Raw genomic sequence first — 26,228 nt, 5'->3', positions numbered from 1 at the left:
TCCTTAGTGTTTTTGTTTTTTTTTAATAAAGTGTGGTAAAAGTTTTTAATATGTCAGACATTAGTACAACACTTTCTCTATGGCATCTTGACTATTATGTAACACTTACACTATTCCTAAATGATAGCATCTATTATGTCAAAATGCCATCGAAAGGCAGTAGAACCAAATCAACTGCTTGTAGACTGGTTTGCATGAGGAACCTACAGGTGTCAGCATCGAGTGTTGGTGTATTTCTTCCTACTGTCATTGCCTTTTTAGTTACAACCTTCCCATTTTTATATGCAGATTAAGACTTTCATATCCTAAATCACCCTACCATTCCAAGGTCCATAGAGTTCTTAGAATTCGTGAGCATATTTTCCAAGCTCTCCCCTCTCTTGCCTCCCAAATCTCTGCCACCTCTGTAACAGCAGAGGCTCCATTGCCTCCAAGAAGCTTGTTTTTCCTAGTGACCCTATTTCCAAGCACGTTTCTTTATTAGGCACCTTTGCTCCATTTTCTAGCTCTATTGCTATCCCTTTCGGGAATGTTCCTTCAACTTATTAATTGGGTACCTAACCCTGTAGTTCTTGAAAAATAAATATAATGACCTCCTCATCTAGAAGGTCTCCTTCATTCTTTCTGTGAGATCCTAGTGCCGTCCTTTACTCAGCTGTGGTTTACAAATGACTTCTGATGTAAGGGTCCTGTCTTAGAAGGTTCCTGCTTCTAGCTCAGCAGTGGTTCAGATACAAAGTCCTCGGTCACAATGTCCTTGGTTCAGAGTCAAAATCTGTAGCGGGAAGAAGAGATTGTTTTTAGAAAGGATTCTCAGCCTTTCAACGCCATGTGACAATGTCCTGGCTTATCCTATGATGATGATAATTTCTTTTTTTTTTTTTCCTTTTTTCTTTTATTAATTTATTCTTGTTACATTTCAATGGTTATCCCACCCCTTGTATCCTCCCATTCCTCCCTCCCTCCCATTTTCTTCTTACTCCCCTCCCCTATGACTGTGCCTGAAGGGGACTTCTTCCCCCTTTATATGCTCATAGGATATCAAGTCTCTTCTTGGTAGAATTTCTTAAAACTCACACATGACCAATTTATTTCTTAGTATTGGGTTCTGCTTTCTCCTTAGTCTGAAATGGGTTTCAAACACATTGACCTTTGGCATGGGAATTTCTGTGCAGTTTTCAGTCTGCCCTGTGGACAATCTTCCCCTTAACAGTCACCTTCCACACTGGCTTTCTTTGTGTCCGCTGATGCTGTCACTCTTTCTAACAAAAATACTCTGTGTTCCATCCATGCTGGGATTTTTAAAAGCATTTCCACTTCAACTGCACATCATTCTGATTTTGTTTGTGCTGAAACTAACTTCTGAACCTTTCTTTAACTGTTAGATGTTTACTTCTCCTATACCACAACACCATGATGTTTTGTTTGTCTGATTGATTTTTTTTTGTTATTGTTGTTTTTGGACAAGAATCCACTGTCCTTGAGTCCACAAGTCAATTCTTACTTGTGGCCAAGTTCATAACTTCTCTTGGCATGATTCTTTTTTCACATCTATCCAAAAGAGTCCTGAGATTATGGGAACTTTTGCTTTCTTCCTTTCTTTCATCTATTCCTTCTTTCGTTTTGATTTAGAGGTGGGGTTTTATGAAGCTCGGTATGTCATCTAATTCACTGTGTAATGAAAAACAAGCATAAACTTTTGATGTTCCTGTCTGTATCTTCCAAGTCACACTCTGCTTGTGTAATGCTGGGATAGAACCCAGGGCCTCATGCAAGCGCTCTGCTAACGGTGCTACATTCTCAGCTCGAGGAACTCTCACTTTCTGATGTCTTTTGGCTTAAAGATTCTGTAATTGAGAAATCCTATATAGCTTACATTGTGTGCCTGGCCCAGGCATTGATTTTAACTTATTTTTTACCCACTTGTAGCATAGGTCCAACATGAATGCCCTTTCTGCAGTCATCAGTGGTTGCTACACGTGAAAGAGAAGTAATGGGATAGGGAGAGGAGAGGCACATCACATTCACGAAGGCCAGCATATCATCGTGTTTCCAAATGCTTTTAAGTTGTAATCCACTTATAAGTGAGTACACACCATATGTCTTTCTGGGTCTGGGTTTGCCTGCAGATTTCATGATTTTCTTGCTTTTAATAGCTGGGTAGTATTGCAGAAAGCCTACAGAGAAAAGAGAAACTGTAAGAGGGGGCATCTCAGTGACAAGCTGGAGACTTAAGTCAGGGTAGGCTTCTGGGAGGATATGGGGTCACTCTAGCTGAGACTCCTAGTAGCAGGGGCCATAGAGACTGAAGAGGACAGCCTCTAACTAGACAAGACTTCTAGTGGAGGGAGGGGAACACCAACCTACCCATGAAAACTTCTCCCCCCAAAATTACCCTGCTTAAAAGGTGTACAGGGATAAAGACAGAACATATAGAGCTGGAATTGAGGGAATGTCCAGCCAATGCCTAACCCAACACAAGACCCACACTATGGAAGAGAGCCAACCCCTGAGACTATTAATGATACTATGCTATGCTTGCGAACAGTAGCCTAGCAGAGTTCTCGTTTGAGGGGGCTCCAACCAGCAGCAGTTAAAAACAGAGACTTACACTCAAACATTGGATGAAGCATAGGGAGTCTTGTGGAAAAGTGGGGGTGAGGTATAAGAGAAAAGGATCGTGAGGTGACAGGAACGTCACAAAAAAGATCAACAGAGCCACCTAACCACAGTCCAGAGGGGTTTGTGGGGACTGAGGCACCAACCAAGGACCATGCATGAACTGGGCCTAGGTCCCCTACACAGATGTAGCCAATGGACAGCTCAGACTTCATGAGGGTCCGCTAGTAAGGGGAGTAGGGTCTGTCTCTGACATGGACTTTTTACCAGCTTCTAGATCACTTCTCCCTGGCAGGACTGCCTTGCTAGGCCACAGAGGAAAAGGACATAAACAGTTCTGATGAGAATTGGTGAGCTGGGGTGAATGGACAGGGGAGTAGGTCCCCCTTTTCTGAGGAATAGAGGAAAGGGGATTAAGGGAAGATGGAGAAAGGGTGGAACTGGGAAGAGAGGGCCAGGACTGGGATGTAAAGTGAATAAATAAATAGATAAATAAATAAATAAATAAATAAATAAATAAATAAATAAGGAGATGTGGTAATCTGCATTAAATGTCATTTCTTTCAAACTCCCAGAAATATCTTATTTGGTTGTGAAATAATGAACTGTTGTGGCGGCACTTCACACATGGTGACAAGGTCCCCCATGTCCCTGCTTTCTGGTCAGCATCCCTCATTCTCAGTGGAAACAGATTTAGCACGTGTGGCCTGTACAGCCTCTGGTGGTGTAATGTGAAAAGGAGTTAGGGAGACGAATAAGTCTCTCAGGGCAGAATGAGCAAGGTCACAGTCTCTTTCATTTGGCATCTTCAAGCCAGCCCCTCTTCACCAAAAAGCCAACAACCAGTATCTTTTTGGAAGCCACTAGCTTAAATTCAAGTGAAAATTGTGCCCTGTTGTTAAAAGTGTAGTGCTTGTGAAAGGGATATCTTATTACCAGGACCTTTCAAAACTTACTCGGCTCCCTTTTCAGAGCTCTAACACTGATTTACTGGTGTTAATGCTGTCTGTCTAGCTTTCCATTTTGAAGCTGTGTGAGGAACTCCTCTGGTGTCTTTTCAGGATAAGTTGAGATGGCTGGGTGTGAGAGGATGGGTGAGAAATCGCTTTCTGGGACATACTTAAGAGATAATTGAAAAGAGATCTTAAAGTATAAATTGCAGAAAAATTACGTGGCTGAAGTAGATTGCAATTAGAGTGTTCAGCGTGAGACCATTTATAACCATACTGCAAAGTAAGTGAGGAAGTCCAAAGACATAACTCTCTAGCAGCCACTGGCTTTTCCGTGTTGAAGAGCAGTCCTCAAACAGTACCAGACTAGTGGTAGTTGGAAGGCGGAGCAGGGACCTGTGAGCTGTGTTCTGAGTCTCCCAGAACAGGAAAGTCCTAAAGCTAGCTGGTGCAGGCAGGGGCATTCATTGTTCAGAATTCTAAGTTTGATTTATATTACAAATCCAGCACCCAAAGGAGGGAGTGGTGACCTGACCTTGTTGCCTTGGCTATGCTTGCTACTGTCCTGGGAGGGCAAAGGCTACTTCCCAGTGTTCAGAACCTGACTGTGCCCCATGCAAGCTGAAATTGCTGTGTCAAATCCCTTTAACAGCCTGATACCTTGTGGTGGACTGAGCGCTTTCTGAGCTAGGATGTCTACTTTTGTCTTGCTGAACCAAGAGGAAAACTGTGATCACACTGAAAAGAGTAAAGGTATAATTAATTGTAAAGGTCCTTGCAATTATATAATAGTTAAACGGATATCTCCCACTCTGTAAAACAGTATTTATTTGAGCTTTAGTTTCTTTTCAACTCACAGTACCTCTAATAGGATTTGTTTGTTTGTTTTCGGAAATAGACAACTGATCAAGCATAGCAAACAAATAGCTATCTTTGAGTGAAAACCGGATGGCTCCCACTACTCCCCGCCGCCGCTGTCCCGGCACAACTTTTAGCTTTCCTGCCCCATTGGCAACACCCCGACCTCCACTCCACTGCGTTCTTCTGAAGCTCAGTGCTAGGGATCCTGCTGCTAGCCACCGGGCTGCCCTGATCTTCTTCCACGCCCGCTTGAGACGGCACTAGGACCCAGCGAAGTCCCAGAGCGGGGTTCGCGAAAAGGCAGCCAGACTCCTCCTTATCTCCAGTGTCAAACTTGACATCAGACTGCTAGCGGAGCATGGTAACTTCTCCAGCAATCAGAGCGCTCCCCCTCACATCAGTGGCATGCTTCGTGGAGATATGCTCCTCTCACTGCCCGCTGCACCAGCAACATGGATTGTCACCTCTCCATCCTTGTCCTGCTCGGCTGCTGCGTCCTCAGCTTTTCCGGGGAACTGAGCCCACAGCCTTCCAACGAAGGTAAGCCAGGTACCGCTCAGCCTGCAAGCAGAGCCCGCAGCCCCGGAACCCGCGCTGGCCCCCCGGAGGTGCCTGGAAAGAGTGGCAGGGAAAGATTGTCTTTGCCCAGTAGCAATCCCAAAACACTTTTGGGAGATGATTTGAGGTTGTAGAAAACGATAAAAAAAATAAAATAAAATAAAATAAAGAAAGAAATAAGCAAATAAATAAATCTGGTTTCAATCTGATAGCTAGTCAAGCGATTGCATTTGACAATTTGAAGCAGAAAGAGAAAACCCTCCGGTTTTTTTTTTTTTTTTTTTTTTTTTTTTTTTTTTTTTTAACAACCCAGTCAGTTAATTGCCAAATAGCCAAGGCTGTATTTTATTTTCTAATTATGACCATGTGGTCCTCTGAGAAGTTTAAAAGAAAGGGCTAGCCTTTCTGGAGATCCCGCGGTATGTTTTAAAGATAATGACAGGTTGCTCCTGCTTAGACCCTTTGGCATTTATGAATGGGGTGTAGGGAAAGGGGCTCCTTGGACCCGAGGTTTGTGTACGCGCGTGGGTATGTTTATGTTACAACTGCCTTATTGAAGTGATGTGGATCCCGCCGGGCGATGCTGTGCTCAGCGATACAGGTTCTCATGGGCAGCATATGCATGCCACATTAACAGCAGTGAGGTTTGCAGGGAGATACAGTGAGCTTAAGTTGGGTTCTTTTAAATAAAGGGCTTTCATAGAAAAAAGAGAATGCGTTTAGTGCGTGATTGATGAATAGCTCTTGGATAGATACAGTAAATAACCAAATAGTTAATTGGAAAGAACGCTCATGAGCATTTCCTTGGTGTTGGATTAGTCATTGTCCTTGTAATGGGGATCCCTGGATTTTCAATGGATCAAAGTGTAAATCTCACATTGAGAATATTTGTTTTTGTGTACTGAGCCGGCTCATCCCCCCCCCCCCTGCAGACTTTTTATTATCTAGTCTTAATGATTTGTGAATACAAACTCTTAAGACCTAACTTCTCTGAATAATTGATTGCCTTGCAGCAACACGTACAACTTTAATTTTCTCCTAACGATTTTTGGACATTTAGAATTTTATTGAGTGAGTTAATAGAGAACAACTCATGGCCAGGAAGACTGCAACACTCACGTAAACATGTTTTGTAGAGCCAGTGTTGTGTGCGTTATTTTTATGCCTACGTGAAAAACAGTATGTAAACCCATTCGGCACAAAGGGTGCTTCGAATGGTTGATGACCTACTTCCAGTGCTAATGGGACAGTTTAATTTTCTTTTCTTAGTGCCTTGGCTGCCTTTACCCATTTGGCTGCTTTTATTCATTTTTGTTTGTATTTGAATAGAGAAATAGTTTTTCATCGTGGAGATGGGAAAACTCATCTTTTCCATAAATCACCTTTTTAGTAACATAAATTAAAATGTACACTTGAAAGTAATGATCAGTCATTCTTCTTCAGAGAAGTAGACATGAGTGGTCATTGGTGCATGAATAATGCAGTGATATATTAAAGTGTTTTAAAATATTTTCCTAAGTATATTAAATTACTAACAATAACTAGAAAAATGCAATGGCCACTTTTTTTTTCCTGAGTTGTGTTTTTTCCAACTGGAATGTATATAAACTGTCCAGACAATGATCTCACTGGATTAGTGATACACAGGATACAGATGAAATTACATTTGTGGTCAACTCAGCCTTTATTTAAATTGCAAAAATTAATACCTTTAATCTTATTCACACTCATATAAAATCAAAGCATATATAGTTAATGAAATAAGTATAATTAAATCCTAATTGCCTTTATTTCACATTTTACATATGTAATATTGAATAATATATGTAAATAGTCAGGTACAAATTAACAATATAGATCTATAATGATTAAAAGAGTCATAAAACTCATACAATGTCATTTAATTTGTTTGGATGAAAGTTTTTATATATCTATTGTTCACAGGTTTAGTCTTTCCATACACTATAATGTAGCTACTATCTTATTTTCTTTACAAGGTTATAAGCACTTTAAAACAAAAGTTAAAACATGAATAGTATGTCAGATAATAATACTTCAGTGATACTTTAAATATTTATCCAATACCTTGTCTCTTAGCAATTGAGTTGAGTCATATGGAAAGTAAAATTTCCAAATCTGTGTCACAATTTACATGTAATTCCTCTAACAAAGTAATCTGTCCTCATAGACAGTGCTAAGAAAAAATGAACCACCTGAAGTAACTTTCTAATGCATTATGAATACTGAAGATATATGAGAAGATGGATTATGCTTAAAATATTATGCTTAAGATTGTTTTAAAACTATAGAAAATTTGCTACAACCATAATCACCAGAAGACATTCTCCTATCATGGTGTTAGACATAGTAAAAATGGAAGAACAAAACCAGCCCATTGAGCTGATTGCTAAGGAACTTGTCTTTATGAGAGTTTAAACAAAAATTGAGTTAATTAAATTAAACTATTGAATTTCCACAAATCTGAAATAAAGAGAAATAACTTAGGATTTTGATGTGGATTTTCCATTAGTTACTTACAGTGACTTTGCATTTTAATTTCAAGAATGTGATTCCAAGTGCTACTTTCTCTCCATGGCCTTTTGGAAAATAATAGAGATACATGATTTGAGGATCACTTAAAATCTGAAATGAATGCCCACACAAAAGTTAGCAGAGACATTGCTAACAATGACCAGCTCTTCCCACTCATATGGTAGAAGAAGAAATGTCCAGTGGGAAATCACTTACTTTTCAAAGCAAAAACTAGGGTAGAATTTTTATCAGGAATGACCCTATGCTTCTTCTGTGTTTTTATTTGTTTGTTGGTTGTTTGGTTGGTTGTTTTGGTTGGTTGGCTTTCTAGCTTAGACTCAGATGGTGGCAACATTAAGTTTGGAAAGGGGTTAAAACTTGATATAGAGTGAAGTGATCGACCTTCATTAGTTCAGCCAACTTTAGAACTGTGTGAAATACTCTTTAGACGCACTATATATGTGCAGCAGTCTGAAGCAAAACGGACTGCTGATTCGATATTATATGCAATATTTTCCATCCCACAGTCTTCACAAATTGGATTCACATTTACCCATTGCATTCTTTATACAAAAAAAAAAAATGAGAGTTTAAAAACAACAGTTCAATAAAATTCAGCCTACATACCTACACACTTCTTATTGGGATAGTCGTTTCTGGGGTGGCTAAGATGTGGTCTATGAAACGTTCTCCCTTTAACAAAAATCTCTGCTAAATACAAGAGAAGACAGCAGAGTCTTTGAAGAGTAAAATTAAAACTTGAATATATATGCTGTAGTATTTTCTTAGAGCAGTAGGAAAATGTTGACACAATAAGTATTTAAATCGTAGATTTCCTTTTTGTAAAAATTATTCTGAATTGACATCACCTTCAATGTATATAAACTCTCACCCTCAAATAAAAACTCCCTGTGATTGAAACCTTAACAGAGAGCTAAGCTATCATGTCATCTTTATAGGCTTTTTAAAAGAGGGCGTACATTTGCTTTTAATAGCATTTCTTCATGCTAGACTAAATAATTGAATGCATTATACATTTCTGTAATTTAATAGTTCTCCTAATAGATTGCTCCTGCTCCCACCCCCAACAGTTATAACTGTGCTGTTTGCCTGGAGGTAGCAGAAACCTTAATTTCACTGTTTTATAACCCACAACAGTTAACACTTGACCTAGGTCATTAACAGGATTATCAGCAAATTTGTTTAAGCTTTTACTGACAATCTGAATTGCTATGATAATATTTTCATTGTGCCAAAAAGAAACTTCTTGTAACCTCTCAAAATTGATCATGAAATTAATTCATTTTGAGTCTCTATCTTCTTGAAGAGTAATATTCATATCATTAAATTCAAGTGAGAAAATATTCACTTTATTTACCCCACTTACCTTATTTTTCAGAAGTGAAAAAATTAATAATCCCTCTAAAATATAAAATATTCTGGCAAGCAAAGTGGATGTAGACACACAAAAGTAGCCTTACTATGGCTGTGAACATTTTCAGCTCTATGCTTTTTTTTCCTACTGATTCTGTGGTGGATACAATTTTTTTTCTCCTCTTAAGGTAAAAGTTATGTTTATAAGTCGGCAGTGATTGAATCTGTAAAAGAAAAACTGCACAAAACACCATTGCCATGTCTTAAGTAAACGTTATCACATACAGAAATTAATCTCCTCCATGTATTGATAAAACCTGATACTTTCCAAAGGAAAAAAAAAACAAAACAAAAAACAAAAAAAAACCTTACTGACTCTTAAAGCATTATGTGAAATCAAAATTAAAAACTATTGACCAGTGTTCACTAACTTGAGGTAGTTTCACATAAAGTTTTCTGTTACTTGAATCTCATCATGGTTTTTTCTCTGCTCTTATAAAATGTGGTAGTTTAAACTTGATCTTTAATAATTTAAATTTAAGAAATGGTTCAATAAAGTTCATCTTGAGTCTGTGTATCATCCCCATTTGTACGTTCAAATAACTGTATATATTCTTTAACGGTCAAATCACTGGTAATACTGTTTCAAAGTACTTCTTCCTTATAAAGATCCTTAAATGTTCAATGTCTTAGGGGAATTTTGAAAAATTTTCTGAAACAAAATATACACAGCTTTTAAATATCAAATAATTAGTTACATATGCAAAGGATTTTTAAGGCATAGCATATTTCTACAATATATTTGATTTAGTGACTTCAATAGAAATGGAAGCAGCAAGAAATGGTCTTGAAAGTTACATTTTCCAAGTCATAAAATCTTCAAGAAAGTATTAATAAAAGTTTCCACAAATCATGAAAACTTGATAAGTTCTTACAGACAGTACTTACTTAGAAATCTGTGATGTGGGCTACCTACGATTTGAGTCATTTTCCAATGGTTTTGTTTGGCATAAATATTAGATGTACAAAGAAATATGTATTTCTTGGAAGAATACTAACTTTTAAGGAAGTTTTTCTTTTTGTCAAGATCTCCAACTTTACTTTTTAACATGCACATTTGTCTGTAAAATATTCAATAAACTTTGCTCTTTCAATTGTTGCTTCACAGAGATTGAGGGCAGATTCCAGTGTCTCTCTTTGGTTGTTCTAAGAGATCTGGATTTTATCACCACTGAGGGTCAGTAAGGGGCTTTTACCAAGTGTGCAAGTAGCTTTTCACACATTTTTCAAATAAAGGGTTGATTGGTGTGAAAGGTTTGTTATATTATTCTTCTAGGTATGTAGAAAGCTGGGATTAAATATTTACTCTTCAAATAAAAAAAGGAAAGAAGAAAAGAAAGAAAAAAGATATTAGGTAATTCAGCTGTGATGATTTTAAGAATTAAAAACAATGTTGTAATATTAATAAAACACAACAGTTTTCAAACCATTAATCTATCACTCTTGGAAGCCATAGCTTCTGTGTTCAAAGGACTGGATACTTCTCTGCTCCCAATGTCAAACTGTGCAGGTCTGCTGGTGGCTGTTTAGTATCAGGTAGTCGTTTGAACTTAGCAGATAAACCGCCCCACCACCACCACACACACCTCCAAGAAAAAATATGACCATCAGGAAGTTTTATTTTATCTCCTACCAGTTTTCTTTGAAATGCACTTACAAAAGGTAGTTCACTATAAAAAATGTTCAAGCAAGTAAAAAGAAAGCAAGTTGTTTACAAAGATGGAGAGGAGAGGAACACAGAGGTTCTAAAGCCAATGATGACATATAAATGTTTTTGCTTAGAAGATATTTATCATTTAAATCACCTGGGTACTCAATTTTTATTAAATTCTAAAAACCCACAGTTAAAAAAAGAATGTTTACTTCTCTCAAGTTTACATTTTTTTTTTTTTTTTTTTTTTTTTTTTTTTTTTGCCAGAAGGAAAAGCCTTGCCTAGGAAAGTTTTAAGAGCGTGAGCCAAAGCTTGCTTTCCTCCTTTCAAAGCCTGGGCTCACGCACGTGGAGGGTGGATGGAATCAAAACCAGTTCAGCAAATAAAGCTTCAAACTTGAAGTGACGTTATTAAACTAGAAGCCCTGAATGCGCACCCCCCCCCCACCTCTTCATTTTCTAAACCATGTCCTGCTGTTCCAGTCAAAGCAAAGGGTGAAAATCCACATAAACCAAACCAACATGGTGAACTGAGAATAATAGGTGAGAGAGGAGTGGGGAAACAAATCGCAGCACTGTACAAACAAACCAATGTGAACAGTCTTCCGCGGGGACTGGGGTGGCCAAAAGAGGAGGTGAGTTCGCCTCTTTCTCTTCTCGTTACATTGTCCATATTTGATAACGCACTGTTTATTAAGTTCTAAAAGTGCGTGCTCTAGTAACATTTTAGCACCATGGCATTTCACTGGGAGTGGCTGTAAGGTGGTCACAAAGGAATCAGGCGCCCCTCCCTGCCATCACATCCACGCCAGGGTGTCTTAACCCCTATCTACTTGAAGAGGGACCAGTGGAGCCAAGGCGCTTCCCTCCCCAGCCCCCATCACTGCGTTCTCATTAAAACTCATCCTGGGTGTGAAGCAGTCAGCTGCAAGCCCTCTGGGGGCCAGGGAGCTCTTCCAGGCAGTTTCCCTCAATCGGGCACAGAAAGACAAGAGTCTGGAGCGGGTGCAGAGCCAGGATAGCTGTGGCTCGGTGGAGAGATGTGGTTGCTCCGGCACCCCGCGCCCCGAGGCTTGCCGAGCGCGCTGTGGTGGTTAACTGCGCCTGGACGCGGAACTCCTCCAGCGGTTCCAAAAGCTGCAGGCTTGCAAGCAACCAACGCGCGCCCTCTGCCTGCAGCCTCCGGCCTGCCATCGCGCCGCTCCTCCCCACCTGGCAGCCACCTGCGTCTGATCAGTCTTAGAGAGAACCCGACCCTCCCTCTTCTGTCCCCTGATCTAAGCCGGAGACCCCAGATCTCAGATTTCCTTGCCGCTTCCTCCATTGTTGCCAACCAGACTTTTCAGTCTGGCGTCTGGAGGTGGCGCAGTGGTGTCTTTTCCATCTACCTCCATCAATCCACTGGGTGACAGAGGGAGGCAGCGGAGGGTGAGGGTCCAACAGAGTTGCCTAAAATGTTACACATGCATCTTCCGATTTAGCTGCGGCACGCCAACACCCTTGATGACCCTCCTTGCTATTGCTCTCTCCACCGTCTCCGCTCCACCAATTTCTAAATAAATGAATTGTTTTTCTCTTCCAGTTTTCTTTAAGGTCACCTGCTGATGCCACCTGCTAATTCCTTTCTCACTGCTAATGGGGTGTTCCATAAGCCTTCTTCTTCCTACACAATCAAACTGTCATGGTCGTCACCCCAACTCACCAACCCCTACTCCCACCAAAGCCCTCTCTAAGATTGGTGCCAATTTTCTCTTCGGAGTTTGGAAGTAAATTTGAAATGGGCCATAGAGGGTTTCCTCAAAACGAGGTAATCCAAGTGGATTCATGGTTGACTGCTGCTGCAATTTTTGAGGTAGTCTCAGGCCCTCAGCATTCCTCTTAAATAACGGCTGACTCCAGTAGCAAAGTGTGTTTTCAATGTCCTGTCCCTATTGAGATTACAACCTCACTGCCCCAATGCTCTGTCCTTTTGTCATTCATTCCTTATGGGACATTAAATCAATCACACCTAAAATAAATATTACGGCATCTCTTTACAAAGAGCCCAGGAAACAGATCACAGTAACATGCCGCTGGATCTAGGCCCCAGCGTGTCTCTGAATCTTCTTGTTGGCTGTTTTCTCCTCTCTACAAATCCTGAGAGGTGTCCTTTCATTCCAGAACAGTACAAATAAACAAATAAACAAACAAATAAATAAATAAAAGTGTCGCCATAACCAGGGTGTAATGACTGATGATTGAGGATTTTCTTAAAAAATAAGTAATTAATTTCTTTAACGTCTTAAGAATGGAATATGACTTGACTCTGGGAATTGCCATAGAAAACCAGGAAGACGAGGGAAATAGAGCATGTCCCAAAATATAGATGCTGCTCCCTGTGAAAACCTTCTCATTTTAGTGACTTCTTTTTTCATAATACTTAAGATGAAAAAATAAAATTAAGTGATTTATCTTTGTTTACATTAAAAACACTTGCAGCTTGTTTAAGAGAGTTATTGAAAAAAAGTAGCTAAAAGAGCACTTTGGAAAGTAGCAAATTAAGTAGGGAGCAATTATGCTTTTCATGGAGAATTTCAGCACACATGTTTAGCATTAATTGATGCAATAAATTCCCTTTACCTGCCAAAGAGCAAAAATAGCATATTGATGACATCAGGCTTCTAAGTAAGAAAGCAAGCTGCTTTTAAGATCTTTCCTTTCTTGCTGTAATGTAAACATTTAAAAATTTTAAAAATGTTATTTATTGATTTTAGTTTTTTTTTTTTTTCTTTAAAAAAATGGTCCCTTTTAGCCCAGACTGGCTTTGAACTCTTGGCTTTTCCAAGGGCTGGGATTGTAGAAGTGGGTCGCTTCCTCCGCCTTTAACTTAAACATTCTAATGTGTTGTCTGCTGTACTCTCCTGTTCTTGAAGAGGGTGCCAGCCACTCAATGGCTGGCAGAAAGGAAGACTTAGCAGACAGCTCTTTTCCCCACCCTTACTTCTGGAACATAGCTCAGCAACTCTTTTCCTCAAATGTGGTTTTTAAAATTCACATACGGATTTGGATACTGCTTTCAAATCAAGGAAAATGTAAACTTGACTTAAAAATACAATTCTTAGTGTGAGTTGATACAATCCCTGTATTCTGTTAATCAGTTTTTGATATTGTGTGTGATGAAAACTTCTGGAAATCTGGTCTTTAAAATAGTGCTGCAAAGGATGTCCTTTTATAAATTTAAGGCTTAAACATAAATTATTAAACAAAATGAAATAGATCCATAAATATTCCCAAACTGAGATTTATTTACTTCCAAAACAACAATCTTTACAAACTGCACGGTTGAGTCTTAAAAAGGACTAAGGTAACTTGGAAAATACGATTCAATTCAGTTGCTAAGACATATACTTGGTTAACATCAGAATTGTTTCATTTAGAAGCTATGAAGAGCTAACTCCTCTCCAATAACAATTAAGACTAGTAAATGAATAAGCCCTATAGGCTAGTGACAGTGAGACCTGCCCTGTTTATTAAAAATATAAGGTACTCAATTTGTACTTGTTTTGCTGGAAAGTTGGCTTATTTCTAATTCTCAGAAAATTTTAATATTTCCAATCTCCCTCAGAATGTCTACAGGAAATAGCATCTCTTGTTAGTAATTAACGCATTTCCTGTTTGCAAATCTGATTTAGCAATTGGTAGTATCTTTTGAGTAGTAACTTTGTAATGTGTTCTCTTAAAAAGATAGGTCCCCTAATACAGATGATGGCAGAGTCTTCACACTGAGAAGACTTCAGGCTGGGAAACCAATTCACAGTGGTTTCCATGTGGCTTACTTTACTAATCATTAGCATAAGCAAAACAATACTCTGAGAAGTCCATTTGCAGCATAGGCTCTCTCTTCTGTTTCTTTCTGTCTCTGTCTCTGTCTCACTCTCTCTCCGTGTGTGTGTGTGTGTGTGTGTGTGTGTGTGTGTGTGTGTGTGTGTGTAAGTTTGTTTTGCCAATCATAGGGTTCTCTTACAAAACTGAGATGTCCCTATGCTGTGACCAAAATATTATAGATGAGTATATAAGTTATGAAGATCAGATGTTGTAAATTTTAATCTGGAAAATATTTTCAGTGAGGTTAAAATTAAAACAATCATTGTTTGTCATTGTCTAATCTTGATCTCCCCACCTCCCCTACTGTCTGTAATAATGACAATTTTCCCACTAAAATGCCACAGCAACTTAAGGTAAATTTTGCATTTTAAGAATAGAAAGAACTGAAACTATTACCCAAAGTATAGTAACAAATTAAAATATTGCTTCTTTGTTAAATATGAAATAATAGAAATACTTTTTAAAGTATAATATTTTTCTTTTGGTTTACTTTTTCTGTATGTGTTACCATAGATAAGACTCATTACATTTGATAACACAAAACAAAAACTTAGAGATTTACTGTGTATTATCATCATTTCTGGCCTATACTAGACCTTTTAATAGCTTTGTTTTATAAAAAACAAAAGGTTCCATGGGTAATTATGTATATTTCAGTTTAGTGAGCTGGTTAATTTAATATATAATGACAATGATGGTTTACCTCTAGTCTGAGGTACAACTGCATTTCTAAGGCATTTGTGTACAATATAGCTTCTTCTTACCTTTGAGGGGGATATTCAAAATCATTTAAAGTGTTTTAGTGTAAAAAGACTTTTATAATTCAGAAAAAAGCAAAAAGGTATAACATTTCTAATGTTTAAAATTTTTTTCCTCCGCAAAAGATCACCGTTGGAAGTTATGAACATTTTGTTTTATGACGAGGTTTTTATTTATAGTACATTTGTTACACTTACTGTTAACAACAAAAAGTTCAGAGTCCTTGGACTGCAGAAGTAACTTTGTGGTTGAGGATGCTCACTTTTCTTTCAGAGGACCAAGTTCAGTTCTGAGTATTTGTGTGGTGGCTCACAACCACATGGTATGTAACTCTAGTTCCATGGAATCTAATGATCTCTTCTATAGTACTTGGGCTCCCCTACATATGCAGTGCACACATGCTCACACAAACACACACACACACACATACACACATCACGCAGAGATAAATAAAATAAATAAATAATTTGATTAAAAAAATCTCAAACCATAAACTCAATTTCAAACTTATAGTCTTGGAAACTGTTAAGAGGAGTTGAGAAAAGTTGGAAAAATTGAATTTGTTATCACACAAGACTTCATCTTTCACAGTTGTGAAATCTATTTATGTATATATATTTGTGTATATCTATTTCTGAAAAGTTAGAAGATAACTAACTTCCAGCTAGACTTTGGAAAATATTATAAGTTTTGACAGGTTCTATGCCTGTTTAAATATCAATTCTGGTGAGAAAGATGATCCTGGAACAAATACTTAGATAAAAACCACGCAGTGACATATATATGAAACAATGAAAATTATGACTTGAATACCCAGAGGATGGCGTATTGCTGTTGCAAATTCACCATCTAGAGAAGATAATTATTTGCTGCATTTCATTTGGCAGAGATAAGTATAAGTAAGACTTTTTAGATTCTATTGTATGTTTCTAGACTTTAGTAATTTAAGCAAATTCATAATAAGCAGGTACATTTGAAAAGCTGAATACTGAGAAATATTCGCAGCAAGCACAGATGTAAGGTGAATGTAAGCTCTGTGTTGGATATGCATTCATGCATATGTTCATGTGAGTATATTGGAAACACATGTGACCAACACAAAAGGACCATCCCAAACAAGAAGCTTCTGCAGGCCCTCTTCACAATGTAATTACACTACCGAGAAAAGCCACACTGAAGCTCTTTTGAAGTCTACCTTCCCTTTCATCAGTAAATTAAATGTTTTCTGACTGTCCCCAGCAGTCAGTTTGATATTTTCCATTGACACCATAATCCTAAAATTTGAAGAAAATGGCTGGAGTTTTGAAATAGAGAGATCTTCTGTAGATTATTATAAAAATCCAAAGGTATTCTATAAAAAGTTGTTTACGTGTGTGTGTGTGTGTGTGTGTGTGTGCAGCTATCACTCAAATTCATATCATCTTTAGCAAAATCTATAACATATGACTTTTACATACCTTCCTGAATACCAAGAAATCAAAGCTTCACCTTGCTTCTAGTTTTTCCAGATATTTAAAATACTTTATTCATAAGTAATTAACTTCTTTTGCAAAAAAATATGTTGATATATTACAACGTTCAGAGTTTATTCTTAATTTACAATGTAACTTCTTTCCTCACTGAAGTTTTATTTCTGCTGCTAAAGTTTAGAATCATTATGCCCAAGAATCTTCCCTGAACTTGCTTTATTTCTTAAAAAAAAAAAAAAAAAAAAAAAAAAAAAAAAAAAAGAGGGTTATATTAGAACTGGTTCTATCCCATTTTCACAGCCATCTACCAAACTCTGACTCAACAGACCACTCCTCAACATCTAAAGGTTGATAATTAAGATTTATGATATTTATTAAAGTGCACCAAGTTAACCTTATTTTATAAGATAAAGACAATGCATATGTTTATGTGTTTAAAATGCCATTTGCCTTAATTACTTGCTTTACACCATAACTGAATAAAGATTTCTCTCTCTCTTTCTTTCTTTTTTTCTTTTTACTTTCTCCTCTTTCAAAGTTCTGTTCTGAGTTGAAATTAAATAACTTGTTTTGTTTCTAGAACATTTCAAAAGAAAGTGCACATTGGAAATGTACCATTTTTATTTAGGTATCATTATTGAGTTGTTAGACACATTTTAGAAAGTATGTGTACACTAGAGACTGTATCTAAATGACTCATATATTAGCTGCCAGTATACAGAAACAGAACCCTACTATTTTGTGATGCTTTCACTATTTGGGGTTGCTCATTTATTAAAAATTCACTGACAAAGTTCCCACTAGTTTATATGAAAAGATTATTTGCTCAGACAGATTGCCTCAACTGAAATTTTGATAGCTTTATGGGTGTACATTAGCATTGCTAGTGTATAATCTTTGGCATTTTTCTGATTACAAGAGGCAAACAGAAGGAAAAGACACCTGTATGGGTGTCTTTTACAAGTGCAATTTGGGCTGTTATCTCCTGGAACCACATAATCAGCTGAACAGGAAGCCTTGTGGTCATATCTTGTATGTTTTCATTTAGAGGCATTCTCTCTTCTATTTGTAAAGTTTTAGGAAAAGTACATAATTGTGATTCCTTTTACAATTAAGCGCTGTACAGAAATAAATCCAAAATTCTTTCTTAAGAGGTAAACTCCTAAAGAACAATAAATATGCCCACTATACTGCCTTGACTAGAAATCTTGTATCACACACAAAAATCCATCAATGTAACATGTAATGAAGGACTGAAAAAAAGAAATGTTAAGAATTGTTGATTTTTAACTGATTTTTCTATAAGTATTTATCTAGAAATCTAAGAATTTGTCTTAAGTTACTATTTATATGACATAATTTTCTGGGAAGTTTTAGATGCAAACATTTGATTTGTAGCTGTTAAAATATTTTATAATGTCACTGCCATATTAATAGTTGTTAGTTGAAGCACAGCATCTTTTTTGAAGTATTCTATTATCTTTAGAAAGCTATAAATATAAACAAGGATACCAAAGAAGCCTTTAAATTAAGAAGATGTAAAAATAGTCAATAAATTTAGGTTGAGGTAAGTCAAAACTGACTTCTCTAAATTTCTTCTCAATGGACAATATATACAAATAAACCGAAAAGAAAAAAAGGTGGGCTATACTTAACTTTTGCTCAGATTATAAATCTTGGTTTCGTAATTCCATGTTATTTATGACTGAGAGCTACACAGAGATTTCCAGCACCAGGAAAAAAAATGTATCCCTCTCTGTGTCATTTCTTCCCTCTTTGGACTGCGTAAGTATTATTTAGAAGCAGATTAAAGGGATCTTCTGGTCTCTGTAACCTAAACCAAAGCTATGCTCTTTATCGTAATAGAAAGTGATGAAAACGATAAAGATGAGTGTGTGAGAAATGTGGCTTGCATAACTGAGGTGATGATATGAACAGAAGAGAAAGTCATTACTCTTTAGTCAGAGCGAAGGTAATGAAAGCATAGTCTTGTCTCCAGTTGTAGTGATTTTATAGGTATTTGTACTGACTATACAGGCTGCTTATAAAAGACGACTTTACAAGAAAATATGCCTATTATTATAGGAATCTCTAGCCATTATAGCTAGATGCCCACTTTGAAATGATTGTTTGATAATTGTAAATAATTCAACATTTTCATGAAATGAAACCATCATATAGCCACAAAGTATATTAGTGCACTATTAGATGGCTGAAAAGATTTGCTTCAGAAAGAGAGTATATTGTTTAATTTTTATAATTTTCTAACACTGTATATAGCAGCATTTAAGCGATATGTTGTGAATATTAGGTGAGCTGCCAATCTTTGTAAATGGACAAGAAGCCATTCTGAATCAGATATCACAATGTCCTTGAAAAATGTTAACGTATTCATGGATTTTTAAGAGTGGAAACTCTAGGGATTTATGTCATAAGATGTTAACCATTCACATGTCTGACAACATTTGTTTTAACTTTTGAGTCTAACCTGTATGGTTAAGCCAGGGAGTGTAGTTTAGTGGTATAATACTGAATTAACTTTTGTGAGGCCTGGACATCTCCAGTGTTGCAAAACAAAAAGAAGAAATTTAATGAGTTTTTATTAAAAAAAATAAGAGAAGAAAGAGCCAATTCTTGATATAGCCCCTTGTTTGTGACATCGTGAATGAACTTGTTTGTAATACTGCGGATCAAATCTCAGGGCTCATGCAACCTCCACTGAGATATATCTCTGGCCAAAAATGGAATTTGGATTTAATCTCTCTATTGTGACACAGGATAGGAAAAGAAAATGGTGGCTCTCAGGAGTCCTAACTCAACTGTGGTTGCTGGGAATTGAACTCATGACCTCTGGAAGAGAAGCCAGTACTGCAATGTGACATGTGACAGTAAAAAGTAGTGGCAGAAATAACATGTAGGTTTTCCTCTTTGCAGAACTTTTTATAAACAACTTGAGTTCTTTTACTCCTGTACTTATTTCTTACTAATTTAGAAATTCTAACATGGGAATTCTTAAAAACTGCACTTTGTTGGTTTTACACAATTTAACATTAGTGACAAAAGGAGTCAACTCCAAGTGAGCATTGCGTCCCCATTCCAGAAATGTAAGCCCCTTTGCCTATCCATGCACCTCTATTTAAAAGTGGTAAAACTACAGACAGTAAATATATTGAAATACAAGACCACACATTTCTAGACTTAGAACAGTAATTTCCAAATAAAAGTTTATTGCCAAACTACACTAAAATAGAATCTTAACATTGAGAAATGTTTCCAATTTAAAAATATCTTAGTGTAGAAAGTTAACCTACACCATATAGCTGTGGGATCAGAAAATGTTCCGACATTATTAAAATAATGTATTTCCATATTACAGACAAAAAGTGTTTAAAAACAATTCATTAGATTTTGAAACATGCTAAAGAGCAACGTACATCTTTTGTAGGTAGCTGGGAGGAGGCAGGCAATAGAGAGTTAAGCACTCCACAGGAGCCTCTACCACTGTCAGAACAATTCCCAAATTATATCTTAAAATTTGAATTGGAGTTTAAGTTTTCTAGAATTGGAAATAATCCTTTCCTATTACGAGGTGTGTTTAAAATTCAGAATGCGATATGGCACTTTTACAAAAGAATTCAGACAGACACTCCTCCCCCTGGCTTTTGAATGGTGGAAACATGGGAGAGGAAATTGTAGCATCTTCATATATTTTGAAAGGAGTGAGCATCAATATCCAAGCTCCTTACCTATAGGAGTACTGGAGTTCGAACAATGTGTTTCATCTGCAATTTAGCCAAGATGCACCAGAAAAGTCAGGTTTACCCTCAAATACTCTGACCGCTTTATGTACTTATCCCAGGAAGAGCATGTACCACGCAGAGTATTCACTATAATAGGCCCACTTGCATGTAACGGGAGATTTGTTATGTAAATACAAATTCAGCAATTAACTTTAAAGTGTTTACGATTCCTAAGACTATGTTGTTCTCATTTGGATACAAGCAAAGGGCACCTTATAAACTGAAATTAAGAACTTAAAAAAAAAAAAAAAAAAAGGTTTTTGATGTCTGCCAGTCTCCAAGATTAGGTCATGTGTTGACAGTTACTTATAAATACAATTCAGAAGTCAAAGAGGATCTGCTGTTCTATGTAGTAATTTTACAAGAACACTGGCTCCATAGCTTGTTATAAACTCCTGGTGGTTCGAAGTATATTTATATGATTGGGTTAGTATGGTAATATTGTAAGGTAACCATGCTGGACAAAATTAAATGTTTGATGGGTAATAGGATCAAAATAGTAAGTGATGGTTGTTATTTCTTTACCCACCATAGATTAAGTACACTGCAGATGCAGTTTATGGTGAGGTGCTAACATTGCAATTAATCTATACACTTATCTAATTGACTTTGTGGTATTAGTGTTCATTCCGGGTTAACTGTTTTTTGAGCAGAATCCAAGTGCAGATGTGATGAGTCTGGCCCTCTTCTTTCATCATTAACATCAGAAATTAGCCCGAGCCTTAATTGCAAGAGTTACATTGTAGGTGTATGAGCGGTGACTGGGCTCTATAACTGCATTTTGAGTGGCTGCTGTTTTTGGTTTTGTTTTTGTTTTGTTGTTGTTGTTGTTTTTTTGTTTTGTTTTGTTTTTGTAACAGTATCCATCTCTGAAGAGTTGTTTCCTTGATGAGGAGTGAGGACTACACTTATCTGTGGGTGTAAGGATGAATTATGCTGATGTGGTAAAGCGCTAGTTGTAAATTCTTACCCCAAATCCTTCACTAGTCCTGGGTATTTGGCTAGGTTTCCAATACCCGATATGATTTGTCTTTTGTGGATCAAAGTCCAATTGCAGGGCTGGTGGTTACCACTAAGATATGCCTGCCACCACCACATCCTTAGGGTTATCACACCATGCTTTGCCATTGTGCTCATAGGGTCGTAGTTATAGGATTGTTGGTTGCTTCCCTCCTTTAGAAACTCACACATCTCCATGAAAGACAGTCCTCAGGGAGGAGGCTTTCCTGTTGCATCTAACTCGTGGGTATCTGGGCTACTTAACCGTATGGGACGTTCATCGGTAGTAGTGATTATTTTCCACGCTGAGGGCAACAAACAACAAAACCAATAGCTTATAATTGAGGAGTCTTTTGGACAACTTTGGCCAACATCTTAAAAGAGGGCATGAAACCTGGTGTTGGAGTTTTTGTTAGGTGGTCTATGGTTCTTGGGGGCACACTGTCATCTCAAATGGGAAAATTTTATTTAAACTTTATTTACACATCTACACACTAACTTACATTGGAGGAATTTAACGTAGATAGTAGCATAATATGACTTATTCAGACACCTTTACTGTTATTTTTTTCTTTTATTTTGCTTTTATTTGTTTTTTTAACTACTACATTTTCAAAAGAAATAGATTAAATTTGTATTTTTTTCTTCATTTACAAAGGAGGAAATTCAATTTCAAGTTTTGTAATTTTAGTTAAAATAGTCAAGAGTTTTAGAGACATTTAATACATTTATGCCTAGTAATCCATTCGAACATGTTCCTAAGTTTTTTGTTTTGTTTTATTTTTTTGATATATTCTGTGTGGGTATTAACCTTGTGTTTTAATATGGGCATATTTAATATTTTTAATATATAATTCTCAATTTATTGTTTGTTCAGGTTCACATTAATAATAGATGCTTCCTTTATCTAATCTTCCTTTACACATCCTATTTGTCAATTATGTGGTTGTTTTCTAGTGTATATGCGTGAAGTAAAGCCATAGTTTCCATTCTTTAACAGGTCAGATTGATAACAATAATATATATTAACAAAGTGAGGTTTTATTGATGATTATATTTGAAGCATCCTTTTATTAACTTAAATTTTAACCTACAACAAAGTCAAAAATGTTGGTTTTGACAAAAATGATTTTTATTTATATTTAATAAAGTAACTACATGCAAATTACAATTTTAATTTGACTTTATACGTATGGTTTAGAATTCAGACTAGTGGATAAAAAAATGTTATGAAGAAACCACTTGTGCTATATAAGTAATCAATATATTACAAGTTGTATCAGAGACTTGAGAAGCAACGAAACGAGTGAACAAGGTGTGCAGGTAATCAGCTTCCAAAATGAGAAAAAAAAATGACAGAGATAGTTTGCCGCCTGAGCAGTCACCTAAAACTCTCTATAATGTTGGAGCATCACAACCTTCTGGCCCAATATATCTGACAGACATATTTGTGAGGCAAGAACTGTTGAGGACTTGCTTACCCTGTCTTGGCAGAATTTGGCGATCAACTCTGCCTGCATCCAAGCTTGCCCCTTTTCAGGCAGAATTCAGTCAGTGGCTGAAACAAGGACATTTTGCCCAGTGGCTGCATTGCCACATTTGAAGCCATCTCTATAAGGAGGTTCTTTGATGCTCATCATCTTCTTTGAGGTAGGCTGGATGTTGCCAGTATTGTTAAAAGAAGCAAACAGAAATAATTCATTGTATTTATATTCTTTGTGTATTTTTCTTTTCTTGTAGTTAATCTACTGGATTCAAAAACAATTCAAGGAGAGCTGGGCTGGATCTCCTACCCATCACACGGGGTGAGTTGCAAGGAGGATTGAAATGAATCTGCTGCTGTCTTTTGCCTCTTTCAGAGATTGTTCATTGTGTTTTCTGAGGAAAGCTGAGTACTTCTGATGAAAAATTATAATGATGAGTGTGTCCTTCCATGTACCAGCACAATTTAATGTTGATATCCTGAACAGGCAGCTACTGAAAATTTCAGAGTGTTTTTCTCCTGAATTTTTAGTTGCTGTACTGGGGTGTTTAAATATTTTAATTATTATTGGAATTGTTAGGTAATATAAATGTGATTAATTTTTTTCTGATAGGATCAAGATAAAAGTTTTGACAAGATTTTAAATTTTCACATTATAATCAAAGTGCGTTTTTTGGAATGGCGTTTTTCCCCAAGTTATGGCCTTAAAAATCAATGATGATGATAAGTTAAAGTATCAGAAATCATGCTTCTCAAAACTTCAATACATGTTTAAATATACTTTCTTCTTGAGCATAGCTTTGTTCAACTGTGGAAGCATGTGTTCCCCTCATTTATTTTGAATAACCTTTCACCTTTCCAGATTGTTTTAAAACTGGACTCCCTTTAGATGCTAAAACCAGTACTGCCTTAATTTTTGAACTTTATATATATATAAATTTTAGACAGTTCAGGCACAGCTTGCTAAGGTGTATAGCCTTTTAGTGCCTCATGTGTTTCTAATGAGCTTTTTATTTAAGAAAAAAATTTTTATTTATCTATTTATTTGGAAAGTTTGTATTTTGGAAAATTCTCATGCCTCTCAAAACTTCAATACATGTTTAAATATACTTTCTTTGTGAGCATAGCTTGAATGCAATGCAAACAGTCTGAAATATTTTTCTTAGGAACACATTTATATGCTCTTTTTCTTTCTGTGGTTGTATTCTTTTCAAAGTGGTTTTAATTACTATAATTTACTGTTGGTATCCCTCTTTAGATTTGGATGCCTAAACATGCTGACTTACTTATATAGAACTATCAAACACTCCTTCACCACGGGATGTTTTCTGTCAAGGATACTTCATCCATCTGTCATCTTTGTATCTGCTTTTCTTTCTGGTGCACCTTGATGTTGACAAAATGCCAGAGCCCATCATCAGGCCTTCCATGTTGCTTTGGAAGGGAGAGAATGAAGTAAGCCAGGAATTGCCTTTCCCATAGGTGTAAAGGAATTAAATAATTGCGAAAAAACACAGCTTGGATAGTCAGAAAAATAAATCAAAACTCAGGATTGAGCCGGGAACTCATATAATACTATTTAACTAAAAGTTATACCTAAGTTTACTTCTATATCCTTGAGTTTTTTGCTATTCCATCAATGATTTATTATAGAAACCGATTTTTAAGTATATATGATATATGAATTTCATACTGACAATTTTCCTAACACACATATGAATATATGTGTCAATTTTTAGGCACATGAAATTAATTTTTAGACCAAAACAACACTCTGCTATATGTTTTCCTTTTTTTTTTTTTTTTTTTTTTTTCCGGTACAAGCTGAAGGTCTGAAAGCCCAGGAGAACTTCATTTTCTTTCTCACAATCTGTCTCTGCCTTGCTTGCTGTCTGCCTAACTCCTTGCTCATTGTAACCCATCTTTCTATCTCTCTTCTTATTTGCTGTTACCCTGCTTTCTAACTCTCTTCTTGCTTGCTGTTCCATCTCTCTATCTCCTTGCTTGTTTGTTTCCCCATCTCTCTGTCTCTCTTGCTGTTCCCCACCTTACTCTAGCTTACTCTCACATGTCTGTTATTCGCTTTCCCCATTTTCCTTGGGCCAACCCCAGTATTTTAATGAAATGAAGTGCACTATTTTTCCTTATACATTACATCGTATTTTTTCATCTTTTACAATCACCAGGGCAATCAAATATCAACAGAGGAATAAGGAAATACAAAAAGTTCTGTAAAGGCGTGTGCCACCACGCCCGGCAGCCCGTGCTGCGCTCTTAATGAGGAGAGTCAACACCAAACTGGCTTTACTGTGTACGTAAAGTTTGTTTAATTCTACAAAATGTTTTCCTTTTAAAAAGACATAAAGATAACAGATTCCCACATATTAAAAATTGTGGTGATGTTTGTTATATGCCTGGATTAAGTTATTTCTGGTGCCTACCTAATATTCTCCCTCCTTTGATATGACAAAGATAGAGTCATTTTGTATTTGTAGTTGCTTATTAAAAAACAGTTGTCAAAAATTATTGAAAGATTTTCTCTAAAATACAACTCTTAACAACTGAACTTGAAACAACTTTGCATATCATATTTTAATTAATTGACTCTTACAATCAGGGGTGAATCTCATTCTCATTGTATTGCTTAGATGAACTAAAATATGAGTTGAACGTTCTGAGTAAAAAAGTAAAAGTACAATATCGTAGCATACGGAAGTGTTGAAAATCTTGCTTAATCACATTAGAGAAATGGATGAAGAGATGAGGAAGGGAAGTAATTTTGGTTTTGCCTCATGGGAGCTTCTGGCAATATTTTTAGATAGTATCATATTGGAAGTCAGGGGCAGTGCTGGCATATGTGGAAGAAACCAAGAGTCTTGCCCTACCTCTTGCAATGAACATGGGCGCCCTCATAACAACAACAGAAAATGACAGCTCCAAACCTGAGAAACCCATGCTGAGGGGATGAGTGGTGGCATTCCCTTAAGTGCTGGGTTACTAAAGAGATGAGAGACAGCATGTCTGCTGCTTCTTAAGTTCAATTGTACTACTGTCACAAACCACAAATGTCCTGAAATGTAGAATTTAAAAAGAAAAGGACTCATTTTAAATGTGAAATTTTTTTTTGTGTGTTGGATGCGTGTATCACCAGAGGTCTCGAAAGTTTGCATAAACATTTCTGGGAGAGCATTCATACATAGTTCATCCCTTCATGTAGATTTTATTTCTGTTTCTTACTTTTCACTTCCC

General features: G+C 36.7%; 1 protein-coding gene across 3 annotated transcripts in view; it reads left to right on the top strand.

Annotated features, from left to right (window-relative positions):
* Positions 1–4,749: 4,749 nt before the first annotated feature.
* Positions 4,750–26,228, top strand: part of Epha3 (EPH receptor A3) — a 322,281-nt gene continuing 300,802 nt past the window's right edge. For 2 of the 3 annotated variants that reach the window (XM_051150116.1, XM_051150115.1), the window contains exons 1-2: positions 4,751–4,970; positions 23,237–23,301. In XM_051150116.1, coding sequence (XP_051006073.1) covers positions 4,883–4,970; positions 23,237–23,301 — 153 coding nt within the window. In that variant the 5' untranslated portion in view covers positions 4,751–4,882. Of the gene's footprint in view, positions 4,971–23,236; positions 23,302–26,228 lie in introns of all 3 variants that reach the window. The other variant, XM_051150114.1, reaches the window with a different exon arrangement.

Source organism: Acomys russatus, chromosome 8, assembly GCF_903995435.1.
Source record: "Acomys russatus chromosome 8, mAcoRus1.1, whole genome shotgun sequence".
In the NCBI taxonomy this organism is placed as follows: Eukaryota; Metazoa; Chordata; class Mammalia; order Rodentia; family Muridae; genus Acomys; species Acomys russatus.
Note: the sequence above shows the minus strand (reverse complement) of the source record. Positions and strands in the feature narration are given on the sequence as shown.